At 35.7% G+C, this 18,168-nt stretch overlaps 1 protein-coding gene across 4 annotated transcripts in view; it reads left to right on the top strand.

Moving 5' to 3' along the window:
• The window catches only part of LOC114647259 (beta-TrCP), a 268,372-nt gene that overhangs the window by 201,990 nt on the left and 48,214 nt on the right, over positions 1–18,168 (top strand). For all 4 annotated transcript variants that reach the window (XR_007934027.1, XM_028795911.2, XM_051922177.1 and 1 more), the window contains 3 exons: positions 2,013–2,150; positions 5,019–5,137; positions 14,398–14,647. Coding sequence is in view for 3 of the 4 variants with exons in the window: in XM_028795911.2 (XP_028651744.1) it covers positions 2,013–2,150; positions 5,019–5,137; positions 14,398–14,647 (507 nt within the window). In the remaining variant the exon portion in view is untranslated. The remainder of the gene's footprint in view (positions 1–2,012; positions 2,151–5,018; positions 5,138–14,397; positions 14,648–18,168) is intronic.

Raw genomic sequence — 18,168 nt, 5'->3', positions numbered from 1 at the left:
ATGAGTTGTCACTTAGGGAGTCAGGGTGATCTTCTATAAATTTTATACATCTGATTGTTTTCATCAATTCTCTATAGAGAGCATGCCAAACGGAATAACAATAGAGGATATTTTGTGGTTGGTGAGACATCATTTTCTTCCCCGATTGTAGTAATGTTTTCACAAAAAAAGATTTTTCGCAGTTGTTCAGTCCACTGAAGATACATTATAAATAATAAATAAATAATAATTGTTTTTAATTTTTTTCTCAGAATCAGTAACCAAAAGGTAACGACACAAAATGTTTAGTTAACACATGCTTGTCATACACAGCTTTTATTGTGTTTTTTTTTTTTTTTGGTTTCTATATGCCAGCTGCGTTTTACCCTTACAATACCAAGATCTTCAAATTTAATTTTTATTCCGGGCATGATTAACTTCTGCCTTAAAAAGAAGAAAAAGGCATTATTTTGATGCATACCCTATTTAATTTATAAATGGTTGCTATGTTATTGGCCGCTGGCACACACATAGAGCTGTCGTTTTCTAAGCCAGCAGAGTGGAGTTCGCATCCGGGCAGAAGAGCAAAAGTAAAACGTGTACTTTTAAAATATGTATATTATTATGATTATGCATTATTGTATGTTATTCTATTAGAGCCCCATAAACTAAATGGTAAAATGGAATTCTAGTCTTCTTTACAAAAATTAACATTCGTCAGGGGGACACTAAACATCTGTTGCTGCTTTTTGAGATAAGGCGCGTGTACCAGGGCCTTGTTGGAACATTCTAGAGGCACCCTGTTACATGGAATAAAATGATGCAATTCACGGTAATATACCGTTATGGTCCTATTGAATCATTCTACTATGTTGGCCTTCACATCACTGTTCGTGACAAAATGTGCAATCTTGTTCTGTTTTAGTAGTTTTTGTACCAATGTGTTATGAAATTCTTTGCCTTGGTCTGTCTGTAGTTTCTTAGGAACTCTACCCTGTCTAAAGATCAAACTTAAACCCTGAGAAACTTCTTTTCCTGTCTTGGCCTTTAATGGCACAGCCCAAGCATATTTTGAGAGCACATCGATACACGTGAGGATAAATTTATATCCATCATTGAATTGTGAGTAATAAGACATCACTACCAAATCTGCTTGACACTGGTCATCAACCGTTGAAACAATTGTTCTGTTTCTCTTGAACCTCAGCCATGCTGGTTTGTGCACACTGTAAGTATATTGTCCACTCATCCATTCCAACACGTCTTTTCGCTTGACATGTTCTCCACAACTTGATGCATTTCTCATGAAGCTGTTAATACCACCAAAACTGCCAGGCTCCTTGGGTGTATAATAGATTCTCTCTAAAGCTTTCTTGTACATCCTTTCTCTGGGTCTGTCACTCACACTGTCTGTACTCTCTGTACATACAGGCGCTGTACACACATAGGAGTAGGATGCCTGCTCCGCCCCATTGCTGACTTACCTTGTGACATCTTACAGGTCCCCGAAGATCAGTCTCGGCTTACAAAGCTGACCAGCCCATTTTTAAGACCTCGGCCAAGATTGGCCGACCAATTCCATTCGGACGACTGATAAAATGTCTGATGCCTGTCAAACCATCGCCCAACAACGGGTAGAGACCAGAGCGTGGGAACGTCCATTAACCAGGTGGCATCAGGTGGGTACTGGAAATGCCAGGGGGGGCAGAACATACACCTGTCAAAAAATTTTGATAAGGATAATGGCGACATTTTATACTACTGGTGTGTCTTTGTAAACTAATTTGCTAAGTTGCAAATAAAAGAAGAATCTTTTTTTTTTTTTTTTTTATCTGAAGTGAAGTAGCAATATGTGGTATAAGGGGTGATAAGAATATAATTAACTACTGTTGTAGCTTTTTACCAATATATTCAATGAATTTCTGATTTTATTGGAAGAGAGTTAGTAATTTTTTAAGTGTTTACATTGTAATTAATTGTAGTGAAATTATTGTGCTCACTAATCTACAATTTTTTTATACATTTTTCTTCAGACAATAGAGTCTAATTGGCGCTGTGGTAGACACAGCTTACAACGAATCCATTGCCGCAGTGAGACAAGCAAGGGAGTCTACTGCTTACAGTATGATGATCAGAAGATTGTCAGTGGATTACGAGATAATACTATAAAGGTATGCATTTTTCAGATAACAAATATCTTTTTTTATTACTATATGGTAAACCTCAAAAGTGATGAATATAATGTACAGACTGTACTGTAGTGAATTTTAAGTGGGCCATGGCAGCATATTTTCATCTAGTGATAATGAAGCTGCTTTTGTTTACCATAAGCATTTAAATTCCATTAATGTCATCTGTGGTGTCAATATGATTTTTGAGGCACACTCATTTCCACACAATTACAAAGTAAATATGATTTTTAAATCTAAATTGCATTGAAATATGCATATTTTATAAATCAAATCCAGGCGAAGTTTTATTAATGAGAGCCTTGGTGTGGAGTTTTCCGGTTGTCAATCAAGTGATGGTGCTTTGTGCCATTCACTGCTTCACAGGGGACCCCAACCCTAGTCTCGTCAAGCAGTCGTTATTGCTTAGTGGCACTTCACAACCATTTCCACCTACAACCAGTCGTTGATTGTGTGTCGTAGCCTTGTGCCACTCAGTGCTTCACAGAGGGCCATATCCCCTTCAATCAGAATGAATTAAACTCTTTGGAGTCTGCACATATTTTATTCATATCCACTCAGGAGTAAAATAAAAAAATAAATAAGTAAACTCAAAGTTTCAGATTTTGGAGACACTCAGCTTGTATACACATAATTACTTATGGTCTCTTTGGTGGGGTGATCCTATAGGGGAATAGGAATACAGAACACCATTGATTGAAGTACCTGGTTTCTGAGTCTCTGCATAACAGTTTCTCTGACGGTTTCTAGTGAATCCTTTTCAAGTCTCTTCCAACTCTCTTACTTGTTTCTCACCAGTAAAGTGATGCTAATCTCCAAAGCTATTTTCATTTGGCAAGGTCTACAATGACCATCTGTTCCTTGCATGCCTTTTACCAAATTTTCATCACACCTGACCTTAGCCTTTCACCATATAAGTGGTATGCTAATGTTTTAGCTCCATATGGATTTTTGAAATTTGGCCAAACCCAAATATATAGTTACCTAGCTGTCTGGCACTGACTGGAATGCACTACCTTTAGACTTGGCTTCAGATATTGTTTTATCAGTATTCCTATTAATAATGTGATTTGATTACATGTAGTGAGAGCCATCATTGATTGGATATATTGGGACTGTTAAATTAATCCTTTATATTTGGAAGCAAAGCATAAGAAAGTCCATCTAAATCAAACAACAGAAAATGACATATTAAGTAGAATACTACACATTAAAAGCAGTCCAGGCTGAACGAAAGAACTACCAAAGATAGTATATGACAAAACAGCTAGTAAACTAAAAAGATAGAATACACGTTCAGTATATTTACGCAATTACCTTAATGAGTTCTTCCCAGTTCTGAGAAAGCACAGATTTCTTATTTTAGATGGTATAGAACAGGGCTATTCAGTTACAGTCCTGGAGGTCCATAACGGCTACAGGTTTTCGTTTTAACAAGTTTCTTAATTAGAACTGTTTATTTACTAATAAAACTGTAGTTTTTTTAGCTTAGTTTTAGTTGTTACAATTCAATAAACACTTAATTGCCGATTTTACTTATAAACTGTGGCATTTTAGGTTTTAATTATTGCTTGTTTTCTTTACCAGCCATCAGTTAATAATGAGATGTAAATGGCAAAGGAACCACCAGCTCTCCAGCTAATGTGCTATCATTTAAACATTACATATGCATCATGAGGTATCTGTGTTAATAAAATATTTTGGAAATAAATGAGAGAGAAGGACCATAACAATACTGCAAAGTTCTCAGAAAACAAAAAATATATAGTTTTTGACTTGGAATGATGAAATTACTAACAAACCATATAAATAAATACCAAGCTCCTTTGTCTGTTAGGCCGGACTTGTAATTATGAAGCTGTTTGGAATTAAATTTTCAGCCACTATGGACAGTCAGAACTGCAATTGAGTTCTCCTTGTGTAGAGCATCACTTTCCTACTGAATTAAGAGACTTTACTTTGAATCCTCTCTTCCTATGTTTCAATAGGCAGTCGAATTTTACATTTAAGAATTTGCATTTGGCATACAAGTTTAACATTCACTATATAACTTTTAACATTCACTATTTACATTAAACCTACGCTATTTAAGTTTCAGAAAAGCTTTTATAAGTTTGGCATTGGCTATTTACACTATACATTTGCTGTTAACAGTTATGTAATGTTTGCCATAGTTATAGAAGATAGATTGGGATTTGGATTTATTCTATTTTTGCTGCATTTCACTGATTATTAAATGTGTAAAATGCCTTTGATGATCCTCTCAAATTATAATTTTGTAGAGTTGAATCCCATCCCATTCAAGGAAGCTGATGATAGCATGAAAAAAATATATTAGGCAGTCAGCTTTTGCTGAAAAGCTCTAGATTATTGCATCAATTGGGGACAAAAAGTGTTCTCCCAAGTACAACTTATCTATTACTAGACTTTAAAAAAAAAAAAAAAAGCAACAATGCAGAAGACTCGTATGAGTGTCATTGATTATTTACACTACTTTAGCTTTCATATCTTTTTATTCATTATAGCAAAAAACTTCAGGTAAAAATTACATAATTGTTTTTTCCCCCAAACATCAGTTGTTTATAGTGGTTCAGTAGCTTATTGAACCCTTCTTTGCTGTAGCCATCAACACTGTTGGAGTCTTTTTTTCTTCCCAAAATTAGTTTATTTAGCAAATATCAAAAACAGATCTTTGTTCTCTGAAAACATTTGTTGAGCACAAGTCAGATTGTGTTTTACTTTTGATTTAACCAGTTCTTAAATTTTTTTAATGACAATTATTTCAATAATACAGTGTACAATGTAAATAAGCTTAATTCTGTAGAATTTTTTGTTAATTTATTTTAATAGATTTGGGATAAGAATACACTGGAATGCAAAAGGGTTCTTACAGGACATACAGGCTCTGTATTGTGCCTTCAGTATGATGAAAGAGTTATCATTACTGGTTCTTCAGACTCAACTGTCAGGTAAAATTGTTTTTTTGTTTTTTTTTGTTAAAACTTTCTGATTGTTATTCCAAATTGTATTTTTATCTTCCAACCTATCAAGACCTTTCATTTACACAGCAAATCTGAAATTGTATATGGTACAGTTGTATTTTATGAACAGCCTGCATTAACCCACATACCTCAGCAAAGTTTTGGTTGTGTCGCTATCTGAACATTATGCTATGATGTATGATAATTAAAATACGTACAACAAGTAAAAAAAAAAAAAGGCTGATTGTGGAGCTACGATCATATAATGAATAAGGCTGGTTTGGAAAATGCAGCAAGATGCATTGGGTATGAAGGTTGTGTAGTGGAGACTTGAGTAATCTTTCATTATCCAAAAGACTTGATATTTAGCTAAACAAATCAATTGATTTGAAAGTCCAAACAATAATAAACAAAAAGCTTGACAGATTATCAGTGCAGGAGAATCGTGAGGAAATCTTGTTATCATGTTGGCTGTTATGTAATCATAACAGTGCTCAAGACAATATATTGATAGTAGATATATCTGAATAGTGTATGATATTAAATTGATTTTATGCAGACTGCTAAAGCATCAAAAGTAGTTGGCGAGCATTACCTTTAAAGTAAAATTATACAAAAACTCTAACAAATTAATTAAATTTTAAAAATAGCCTTTTCCATACGCAGTTTTCAGAAAGCGTTAAGATCAGAAGTGTAAATGTTTATGGATGTTCATTATTTATATAATTTTGTAGCAGTAGCAGAAAATTTTGCAGTGGTGGCCCATTTTTAAATTTTCTATTTGTGAGTAACACTGCAAAGTGATACCTAACCATCAGTGTGCTTATCATGTAGATGCAATATACAGTTCCCAGGTAGTAGCCATATGTGAAAAATATGTGTGATAAGGTGGTGCTAGCGTTTAGCATTAGAGCCCCTGAAGCTTATGATTTGTTTTTGTTGTCCCTGACCTCCTTAAATTTTCCTAATATACGGCATGAAGCTTTTAGGTCCTTATCACTTCATTGACAGCATGCTTTTGTTTTGCAAATGTGTGAATTAGCAGACCGCAGCCTGCTACACACTACTCCCTACATTCAGTCAAATAAAGGCAATCTGCTGCTTCAGTCCTCACAGTTCAAGTCTGTGTTGAAGTGTTTATCTGGCGATGCTTTTGTAAGGAATTATATAGGTAATGAAATACCATGATTTGAAATACATTCAAATCTGTGTCTACAATGATCTGTGTAAATACAGACTAACAGAGGAAATGCGAGGCAAGAAATGCTGAACATGCAGCTAAAATACGTATGCTTTTATTCAAGAATAAGACCGAAGAAAAAGGAATTGTTCAATTGACATGTTGCTGAAGCCCAACTATCAATCGGTACAAAGTAAAAGACGTTAGCATACGTGTATGTTTGCGCTTCTCATTTTCAACTAGTTGTCACAGTGATAACGCTGTTCCATCTCAGATATAACACTGTTCCGTCTCAGATGGTGCAGTGGAAAAGCTACCGCTTAGGAACCTCAAGGTCACTGGTTCGAATCTCTCATCGTCCTTGCATTTAGAGCTTTGAGTAGTGAGCTGCTATTATTATTATTACATAATAAAAACATACATTTGATGTGGGTCTGTAACATAAAAAAATCAATGGATTAATTCTGGGTACATATTAACACATCAAAGAGCTAAACTTATAATCAGATCACTATATTAGGATATAATTACTGGAAAGCCAGATTAAAAAATTTTTGTTAAATGTTTTCAACATAAGAAAAATGTACTTATAATGAACAAATATTGTATACAAACAAAATAAAACCTAATACATAAGAGAATCTAAAGAAATAAACAGATGTTGGCGGAGCCGATTAGTGTATTTTATTATTTTTTTCTTTCACTTCACTTTTGCTTAACTTAATTTTCTTCTTCAGTAGTTTTTTTCTTTTTTGCCACGCTTTCATCACTTTCATTCCAGGGCATTTCAATAAAAACCTGTCCTCCCCTTTAGAATGTTTCTGAAATGAGTTAGGCAAGTGTCATTAAATAGAGCCGCTACATGACCAGTTGCAACTTTTTCAGGGTGTTTCTTTTCAATAAAGTCCGAAACTTTTTCCCACATTGCCAGCACTTCCTTTATCTCACTTGAAGAGATAACCTCCTCCGCCTCTGGCTCCTCTGCGATACCAATCTCCTGCAGAACCTCCATATGTTGCTGCATCTGTAGTTCCGTCAACTCCTCCGTCGTCAGTTCCTCGTGGCGACAAGCTTTTGATAGCTCGTATCTCGAACTTTGGCTCGTAACTCAAGGCAAAAAATCGACCTAGTGACGGCTCATATCCCAAAAAACTCATGTATGTTGGGGCACTCGTATCTCAAGGTACCACTATATTACAAATTTTAGGTGCTCAAGAACAGAATGCTGCTTCACCAGTTCTTTTATGCCTAGATCTAGGAATAACAAGCAAACCAGAATTTGCAGATCTAAGATTGAGATTTCTGAGATGTAGGGAGGAGCAAGATTGTTTAAAGCCTTATATACAAGTAGAAGTATTTTAAAAATCAATTGTAAAGAACACTGTCAGCCAGTGTAAAGATATTATTATTGGGGATATATACTCATATTTTTTCTTTTGATTAAAATAAATTCTTGCTGCTATATTCTGGACAAGCTGTTGCTGATTTACATCCTTGGGTAGTCCTTTAATTTTTCAGCATTTTTAAATGTTATAAGAGATCGCACCCTTGCAATTTTCCTTAGATTGATGAAGGCAGTCTTGGTAATATTATTAATATGCAATCTGAAATTAAAGTCAGAGTCAATAATAACACATACATTCTTGATCTCTGGTTTAATTTGCAGGGCCAGACGATTCATTCTATTTCCTACTTTGTTTTTTGCTGCCATTAACTAACATCTGTTTTTCCCTTGTTTAGTTTTAAGAAAATTCATATTCATCCATTCTGTTATAGTAGTATTCAGTGGATTAAAGGGTTTAGAGCTTGTGGGTCATTAGGCGCAATGGATAAATAGAGCTGTGTGTCATCAGCATAGCTATGGTAATTATATTATATTTTGAAATTATATGGCCTAATGGAAGCATGTAAAGTGAAAACAATAATAATGATGATGATAATGATTTAAAACAGTACCTGAAAGCCCTAACCACTGGCTAAATATCACAAGAATATCATGATCTGTAGTATCGAATTCTGTGCTCAAGTCTAACAGAACAGAATTGTTAAATTGGCCGAGTGTGTGTGTTGACCCTGCAGTATAATGGCACCCTCTCTAGGGCTTGGTCCTGCTGTACTCATTATGCCTGCTGGGAAAGGCTCCAGCTTCACTGCCACCTTCCCCTAGATAAATCCATTGGGAAAATGGATGGATGTGTAGAGGCATTCTGCCCTTCTGTGATCTATTTGTTCTGTAGGTAGGCAAATTGATTTTGTCCATTTGCAAGTTAGACACTCTAGCCATTGCTCCTGGCTTGTCTTGGATCCAAGGATGTAACTCTCTTCTCCTCTCTTTCTATCTCTTCCTCTCGCTTTTTCTTTTTATACCTCTGGCAAAGGAAGACCTAAGCTCATAGCCACAGCCTATGGTGCCTGCATCGAGCATTATGGCATGTTTGCTAACCTCATCTTCCTTGAGCGTCTCCATACTTTCCTCCTTCCACATCACAACTCACTTTATACACACCAGATGTGATTCTGTCTCTTTTCTTGTCCAGGACATCTCTCTTCTTCTTTGTGTACCCGCCTGTTGCTTTTGCTGGCAGTGTTCATTTGTATAAACTGACAACACAGATCAGCTTTCTTTTTTCTATAAGGGCAGTAAATTTCAATTAAATCAATCAAAGCATTTTTTTAGATTTTGGATAATTTCATTTTTCTATTGTAGTGGTTGTATGTACCCCTAAATATTGATATACTGAAATGACCTCTCATAGTGGATACTTATTGCCCTTAATGTTCAATACTACTACATTTCAGTTTTTAAGTTAAATGGGGAATAGTATTTTTGTTGGTGTGTGTGTGTGTGTGTGTGTGTGTATATATATATATCTATATATATATATATATATATATATATATATATATATATATGAGGACCTTCATTTCCATCCATACCAAATGATGGTATTGCAGAAACTCACTGAGAGAGGCTGGGAGATCCGTAGAGAGTTGTGTGCAAACATTCTGCAAACCGTTCCAGATGCCATCATCATATGCAGTGCCGAAGCACATTTCCATTTGAATGGTTGCATAAATAAACAAAACTTTCTCTATTGTGCTGAAACCAACCCTCGTGAACTTCATCAGAGACCCCTGCACAGTGAGCATGTTATAGTTTGGTGCGCCGTTGCAGAATTTGGCATTGTAGGCCTTTACATTTTTGAGGAGGGGGGAGCAACGGTCACCGTCACTTCAGAACATTACATTGAAATGCTAGAGAACTTTTTGTGGCCCCAACTATAAGAAATGGATGTGGTAGATGCCTGGTTTCAACAAGATGGAGCAACAGCTCATACGACGCAGAGATCCATGAAAGTTTTGTGGGAGATATTTCTGGGGAAGCTGATCTCCCTACGTGGCGATGTCGGGTGGCCTTCATGTTTGCCTGATCTCACTCTGTGCGATTGATGGACACCACCTTGAAGATACATTTTTAAAAGCTAGTGAAAAAAATCTGTTTTGTATACCCTTTCTTTTGTCGTAGTGAAATTTATTTTATCTTGTAGCGGTTTTGTGGAATAAATGTTTGAAATGTGGAACTTCTTTTTGACTCACCCTATGATGGAGGTTTGTGTCTTTAATATATCCAGTTTATTATGCTCTGTAGTTACTGTTCTTAATAATAATAATAGTAATAATACATTTTATTTATATAGTGCCTTTAAAAATGTTTGTGTATATGTGTACCTTAAGACTGATCTGTTGCAGCTTATCTGCAGTCCCTGAATTGGGTTTTGGTGCTGTCTGTCTTTAAATTCCCTCAGCTTGGATTTATTATTTTTTAACAAAAATTAATGTGAAAAATGACATACAACATTCACTTATCATTTAGAAATGACAAGTTTAATACAATGGTCCTTAGGAGTCATTTGTTACCTTTTGGAAATATGTACATACAGTAACTGTGTTACCCATCTTTGCCTGGGAAATAGTATGATCAGTTAATCAGATGTATTAGAAGTACTGTGTAGCTATTTACTTTTCTGTATATTTTTTTGTTAACCAGCAGCTAATATTATTAGTTCACTGGCACTCCTTACTCTTGAATGCTACTTACAGTTGCATGGGGTAAAGTGTTCCTACCATGCATCAACTCCTACTTTTCCTACATTGGAAAGTGTAATTTTACAGGAAACTATATAGTTTTGAAACAGGTACTAGGTAGGAATAAAAATGGGAATTTTGGGTATAAATATAGTCTCTTTTATTGGACACCATTTAAAAACTATAGCATCAACCAGATTTTAATAATTTGATCTGTAATCTTGCATGGATGCAAAGTTTTGGAGAGCTTAGATCAAAGCAATACTCAAATTTAAATAGTCTTAGTATATGGAAACATTAGTTCAAAGAAAGTAGATAACTAAAAATAACAAATAAAACTCAAATTAACTTTTCTTTTTTTTATAACCACATTTCAATGAAATCAATCAAACCATTTTAGATACTTAATTTTTCTATTGCATGGTTTGCTTTTAGCCCAAAAAAAAAAATATACATATATATATATATATGTATATCTATATATGTATATGTGTGTGTGTGTGTATATATATATATATATATATATATATATATATATACGAGCTGTATATACCCGGCGTTGCCCGGGGCAGAAGTAACCTAATCGGTCAAACACTTACATATATACCAAAGTAAACCTAATCGGTCACACAGTTACATATATAAAAAAACCGAACCTAATCGGACAAACAGCTTCATATATACATAAGCAAACCTAATTGGTCAAACAGTTACATAAATACAAAAGCAAACCTAATCGATCAAACAGCTTCATATATACAGAAGCGAACCTAATTGGTCAAACAGTTATGCATGTGCAGAATGATTTTACAAACATTATGCGTGTTAACAATCATTAAAAAGAAAAGATTGAGGAACTGTTCTTCTATATGTGATGAAGCCACTAATCAGACAGATTTTTTTCAGGACCCAGCTGTTTCATAACTAAACTACTGCCACCCCAAAGTAATGCCTAATAGTGGTTTTTGGGGTAGCTGTGGAATAAAAAGGGTGTTTTTTAGTCAGTAAGAATCTGACAGTACCCTTCAGTACGGGCTGAAGGGTGCCTATGTAAGGTTTTACATCCTTCCCGTATGGAAAAAAAAACATACTAAACTTTTTTTTCATCATTACACATAATCTCAGTCAAATGGAAGTACGCATTCTCAATTTATTTTTATCTAATTTTTACTTTTTCACAAAGCCATCCCATGCCAATTTGTATGAATAAACTTTTGCTAGAGAGTTAGCAAAAGTTTATTCATGCACATATTTTAATACGGATAATCTGTCTCTAATCAAGGTTCTCATTTTCATTCTAATTTAAAATAATAATAGATACTCATTTTTTTCTTCTGTTTTAGAAAAACCAATCTATGCCACCTACGTCTTCGTCAAGTCAGCTTCATCCAGCTTCATCACATATAGAAGAAGAGTTCCTCAATCTTTTCTTTTTAATGATTGTTAACACGCATAATCTTTGTAAAATTATTCTGCACATGCATAACTGTTTGACCAATTAGGTTCGCTTCTGTATATATGAAGCTGTTTCATCGATTAGGTTTGCTTTTGTATTTATGTAACTGTTTGACCAATTAGGTTTGCTTATGTATATAGATTAGCTGTTTGTCCGATTAGGTTCGCTTCTGTATATATGAAGCTGTTTGTCCGATTAGGTTCGGTTTTTTTATATATGTAACTGTTTTGACCGATTAGGTTTACTTTGGTATATATGTAAGTGTTTGACCGATTAGGTTACTTCTGCCCCGGGCAACGCCGGGTATATACAGCTCGTATATATATATATATATATATATATATATATATATATATATATATAGCAAAATACCCGCGCTTCGCAGCGTAGAAGTAGTGTGTTAAAGAGGTTATGAAAAAAAAAGGAAACATTTTAAAAATAACGTAACATGATTGTCAATGTAATTGTGTTGTCATTGTTATAACTGTTGCTGTCTTTTATATATATATATATATATATATATATATATATATATATATATATATATATATATATATATATATATATTATATATATAATATACACACACACATAAACATTTATATACATATACATATATATACATATCTACATATACACATGTACATATATATACACACACATACATAAACACACACATAAGACTTACTGAGTGAAACGGGCTTTCATTGACAATCATGTTACGTTATTTTTAAAATGTTTCCTTTTTTTTTCATAACCTCTTTAACACACTACTTCTCCGCTGCGAAGCGCGGGTATTTTGCTAGTATATATATATATATATATATATATATATATATATATATATATATATATATATATACACATATATATATATATATATACATATATATATATACATATACACACATACATGCAGTTTTAATAACACAGAAATCAATATAAACATTAACATCATTATCATATGAGAATATGAAGTAATATATAAGAAGCACATTTCATATAAATATAAATTATTAAACAGTAAAATCTTCTTCTGTAATTTGCTACCGTGGCAATTTGTGTGTCTGTCCAGGATTTTAAATGACCTGTAGCTCGCAAACCGTTGCACCTATACACTTGAAATGTGGTACACATATAGTACGTCACGTCTACTATCCGCTTTATGGGTGATGATTGTTTTAGTCTTTTTATCTTTATTTTATTTTATTGTACAATCAAGTCCTATCTGCGCACAGCAGGGCAGCCGTGGGCGGATGTGTATGGTGTATTCACTCGATGTTATCGTGCATTGCGCTGTCAGTGGTATTTTGATAAAAGGATTTGAACAACATATAAGAAGCGTATAAATTATTAAACAGTAAAACATTAACATTTAAGAAGTAAAGTTACATTAAGTACTACTGATGTGCCTTCGGGTATACCTCATTTTTTGTTTGCCCATTACATGCTTAAATGTATACATTTTTTGGTGCACCTACCCGAGAACACGCGACATATAACCGAGCGTGGGAGAAGCATGGATTTTAAACACGCGTTGAGTTGATGTGCTGGTCTCCCTCGTGAAATAACTGGTAATGTTTGACTAAAATCTACAGCGAGTAAAACGACATTAGCTCCTATTTTTTTTTTTACGATCTCTGAGATGTTGCTTTTTTCGGTTCAAGGCTTCATAAGCTGTTTTATGTTGTATGGTGTACTTATCCCAAACCATCATCTTTGAATGTTGCAACACTTTCGCCTTGTATGTAGATCGGGGTAATTACATTCATTGCATTCCTAGTCTGAATCACAATGTGATTGTATGGGTGGTTACCTGGCACTGTAGGGTTGCCACCCGTCCTTTAAAATACGGAATCGTGCCGCGTTTGAGAATGAAATTGCGCGTCCCGTTTTGAATCAATACTGGACGGGATTTATCCCGTATTTTTTTTTATCATTTTTTTTTTAAAGCAGCGTCTCATGCAAATCATCCCACACGCATTTTATGAAGATGCCTCCTTTCCTACTTTTGATTGGGTAATACTTGATGTCATCGTTAGTTTGATTGGTGTTTTTAACTGTCCAGTGAGTAGGGCGTGTCTTTCAACGGAATGAAAAAAAGGCCCACCCGACGACCCACCCATTCCATTTTTATATATATAGATATGTATGTATGTATGTATGTATGTATATGTATATATATATCAAAATTTGTCTCTTAGAAAAGAGTAGATGGGTCTTTCCAGGTGCGTTGTTTGGGGGGGGGGGGGGGGGGGGATAACTACCCTTAGTAAATAGGAGTTCAAATATCTCGGGATCTTGTTCATGAGTGAAGAAAAAGGGGAATGTGCAGCAGGTGCTATAGTGAAATTCAGAAGTCGCGTAGTATTGCTTTCTTTGTGGTAGTTAGCACTTTGTCTGAAAATTGTATGGAAAGAATTTTTTCACTCAACATGATTTTCTGTATTTAACATTTTAGTCAACCTATATATATATATTCTATTCTTTGTCAGTATGCTATATCTTTAAATTACTCTCTTTCAGAGTTTGGGATGTCAACACTGGAGAGATGTTAAACACATTAATTCATCACTGTGAAGCGGTGTTGCATTTGCGTTTTAACAATGGCATGATGGTGACCTGTTCAAAGGATCGCTCCATTGCAGTATGGGACATGGCTTCACCAACAGATATAACACTACGAAGGGTGCTTGTAGGACACCGGGCTGCAGTGAATGTTGTAGACTTTGATGATAAATACATTGTTTCTGCATCTGGTGACAGAACAATAAAGGTAAGGCCAAGCTTTGGGTTTCAAACCTTAATGGGGTCAGTTATGGAGCAATGTAAATACATAGTTAAGGTTTACATGAGAGTTAGTATAGTTTTTTATTTTTTTTTTTTTTCCTCTTGAAAACTAAAATTTACTCCTTTTTAAAACTTTCATTCAGTGCATAATTTTTGCACAGTTAAAAATGTTTCAAAGTAATATTCACCTCTGCAGTATGCAGTATATACTTGGCATCTTACCAAACATGGAATGTTTCGCTTTGTTCATGATAATTTCCTAAAGAATTTCTGGATGAGTGGCATTTTTGCACAGGGAGCATATGTCAACAAATTTAAAATACAATGAACTTATCCTTACATGTGTACAAAAATTGTACAAATTGTCATTCCTTTTACACTTGGAAAGGATGAAAAATATATTCAAGTGCACTTTCACACTACACACAGTGGCCACTTTATTAGGTACACATTGCTAGTACTGGATTGGACCCTCTTTTGCCGTAAGTCTTCATGGAATAGATTGAACAAGGTACTGGAAGCATTCCTCTGAGATTTTAGACTATATTGACGTGATAGCATCACGCAGTTGCTGCAGATTTGTGGGCTGCACATCCATGATGAGAATCTCCCAATCTACCAAAGTTGGTCTGTTAGATTGAGATTGGGTGACTGTGGGGGCTATTTGAGTACAGACATTTTCATGAAACCAGTTAGAGATGATTTGATCTTTGTGACATGGCGCGTTATCCTGTTGGAATCAGTAATAAAAAGATGGGTACACTGTGGTCATAAAGGAATGAACACTGTCAACAACAATACTCAGGTAGGCTGTGGTATTTAAACAATACCCAGTTGGTACTAAGGGGCTCAAAGTGTGCCAAGAATATATCCCCCAAACCATTACCCAACATCACCAGCCTGAACCATTGATACAAGGCAGGATGGATCGATGCTCTCATGTTGTTGACACCAGATTCTGATCCTACCATCCAAATGTTGCAGCAGAAATCAAAACTCATCAGACCAGGCAACATTTTTCCACTCTTCTGTTGTCTAGTTTTGGTGAGCACATGCGAATTGTAGCCTCAGTTGCCTGTTCTTAGTTAAGGAGTGTTGCCTGGTGTGGTCTCCTGCTGCTGTAGCCCATCTACTTCAAGGTTTGACATGTTGTGTGCTCAGAGATGCTCTTCTGCATACCTTGGTTGTAACCAGTGGTTATTTGTGCTACTGCTGCCTTTCTGTCGGCTCTAACCAGTCTGGCCATTCTCCTCTGACATCAACAAGGCATTTTCACCCAGACAACTGCCACTCGTTGGATATTTTCCCTTTTTCAGACCATTCTTTAGAAACCTAGAGATATCTCTAAACCCTAGAGATATTTGTGAGAGAAGATCCTAGTAGATCAGCATGTCTGGCACCAACAACAATGACATGTTCAGAGTCAGTTAAATCACCTTTCTTCTCCATTCTGATGCTCCATTTGAACTTCATCAGGTCTTGAAAATGTCTACATGCCTAAATGTATTGAGTTGCTGCCATGTAATTGGCTGATTAGATATTGCATTAACAAGCAGTTGAACAGGTGTGTTGCATTAGAAGGCTTTTTTTTTTTAATTAGCCAGGCTGAACCAAACATCTGTTCAGCAGCTAGCAGATATTGAAACTAATGTGTGTTCTTTGGCTTTCTTTTTGGTTTCTCCTTTTTGTTGTGCTTCCTTGCCATACACTGCATACACTCTACTCATTATTTCTGACTGCAACATGTGTCACACACTTTCACCTTGCAGAAAGATATGCCTCACTCTTCATGCTGAGACTAAAATTATTTGAATTACATGGATTTATACCTTACTGTGCCTCTTCTAGTAATCTCCTATCTGCAACATTTGCCAGGCCTCACTGTGGATCACAAAAGTCAGCTATGGCCTTATGATATATAAGAACTTAACAAGCAGTGACATGCTGCATTTTATAATGGTCTTATTGTAAAATGACTTAGCCTAATACAGTGGTGTGAAAAACTATTTGCCCCCTTCCTGATTTCTTATTCTTTTGCATGTTTGTCACACAAAATGTTTCTGATCATCAAACACATTTAACCATTAGTCAAATATAACACAAGTAAACACAAAATGCAGTTTGTAAATGGTGGTTTTTATTATTTAGGGAGAAAAAAAAATCCAAACCTACATGGCCCTGTGTGAAAAAGTAATTGCCCCCTGAATCTAATAACTGGTTGGGCCACCCTTAGCAGCAATAACTGCAATCAAGCGTTTGCGATAACTTGCAATGAGTCTATTACAGCGCTCTGGAGGAATTTTGGCCCACTCATCTTTGCAAAATTGTTGTAATTCAGCTTTATTTGAGGGTTTTCTAGCATGAACCGCCTTTTTAAGGTCATGCCATAGCATCTCAATTGGATTCAGGTCAGGACTTTGACTAGGCCACTCCAAAGTCTTCATTTTGTTTTTCTTCAGCCATTCAGAGGTGGATTTGCTGGTGTGTTTTGGGTCATTGTCCTGTTGCAGCACCCAAGATCGCTTCAGCTTGAGTTGACGAACAGATGGCCGGACATTCTCCTTCAGGATTTTTTGGTAGACAGTAGAATTCATGGTTCCATCTATCACAGCAAGCCTTCCAGGTCCTGAAGCAGCAAAACAACCCCAGACCATCACACTACCACCACCATATTTTACTGTTGGTATGATGTTCTTTTTCTGAAATGCTGTGTTCCTTTTACGCCAGATGTAACGGGACATTTGCCTTCCAAAAAGTTCAACTTTTGTCTCATCAGTCCACAAGGTATTTTCCCAAAAGTCTTGGCAATCATTGAGATGTTTCTTAGCAAAATTGAGACGTGCCCTAATGTTCTTTTTGCTTAACAGTGGTTTGCGTCTTGGAAATCTGCCATGCAGGCCGTTTTTGCCCAGTCTCTTTCTTATGGTGGAGTCGTGAACACTGACCTTAATTGAGGCAAGTGAGGCCTGCAGTTCTTTAGACGTTGTCCTGGGGTCTTTTGTGACCTCTCGGATGAGTCGTCTCTGCGCTCTTGGGGTAATTTTGGTCGGCCGGCCACTCCTGGGAAGGTTCACCACTGTTCCATGTTTTTGCCATTTGTGGATAATGGCTCTCACTGTGGTTCGCTGGAGTCCCAAAGCTTTAGAAATGGCTTTATAACCTTTACCAGACTGATAGATCTCAATTACTTCTGTTCTCATTTGTTCCTGAATTTCTTTGGATCTTGGCATGATGTCTAGCTTTTGAGGTGCTTTTGGTCTACTTCTCTGTGTCAGGCAGCTCCTATTTAAGTGATTTCTTGATTGAAACAGGTGTGGCAGTAATCAGGCCTGGGGGTGGCTACGGAAATTGAACTCAGGTGTGATACACCACAGTTAGGTTATTTTTTAACAAGGGGGCAATTACTTTTTCACACAGGGCCATGTAGGTTTGGATTTTTTTTCTCCCTAAATAATAAACACCATCATTTAAAAACTGCATTTTGTGTTTACTTGTGTTATATTTGAC

This window comes from Erpetoichthys calabaricus, chromosome 2, assembly GCF_900747795.2.
Source record: "Erpetoichthys calabaricus chromosome 2, fErpCal1.3, whole genome shotgun sequence".
Classification (NCBI taxonomy): Eukaryota; Metazoa; Chordata; class Cladistia; order Polypteriformes; family Polypteridae; genus Erpetoichthys; species Erpetoichthys calabaricus.
Note: the sequence above shows the minus strand (reverse complement) of the source record. Positions and strands in the feature narration are given on the sequence as shown.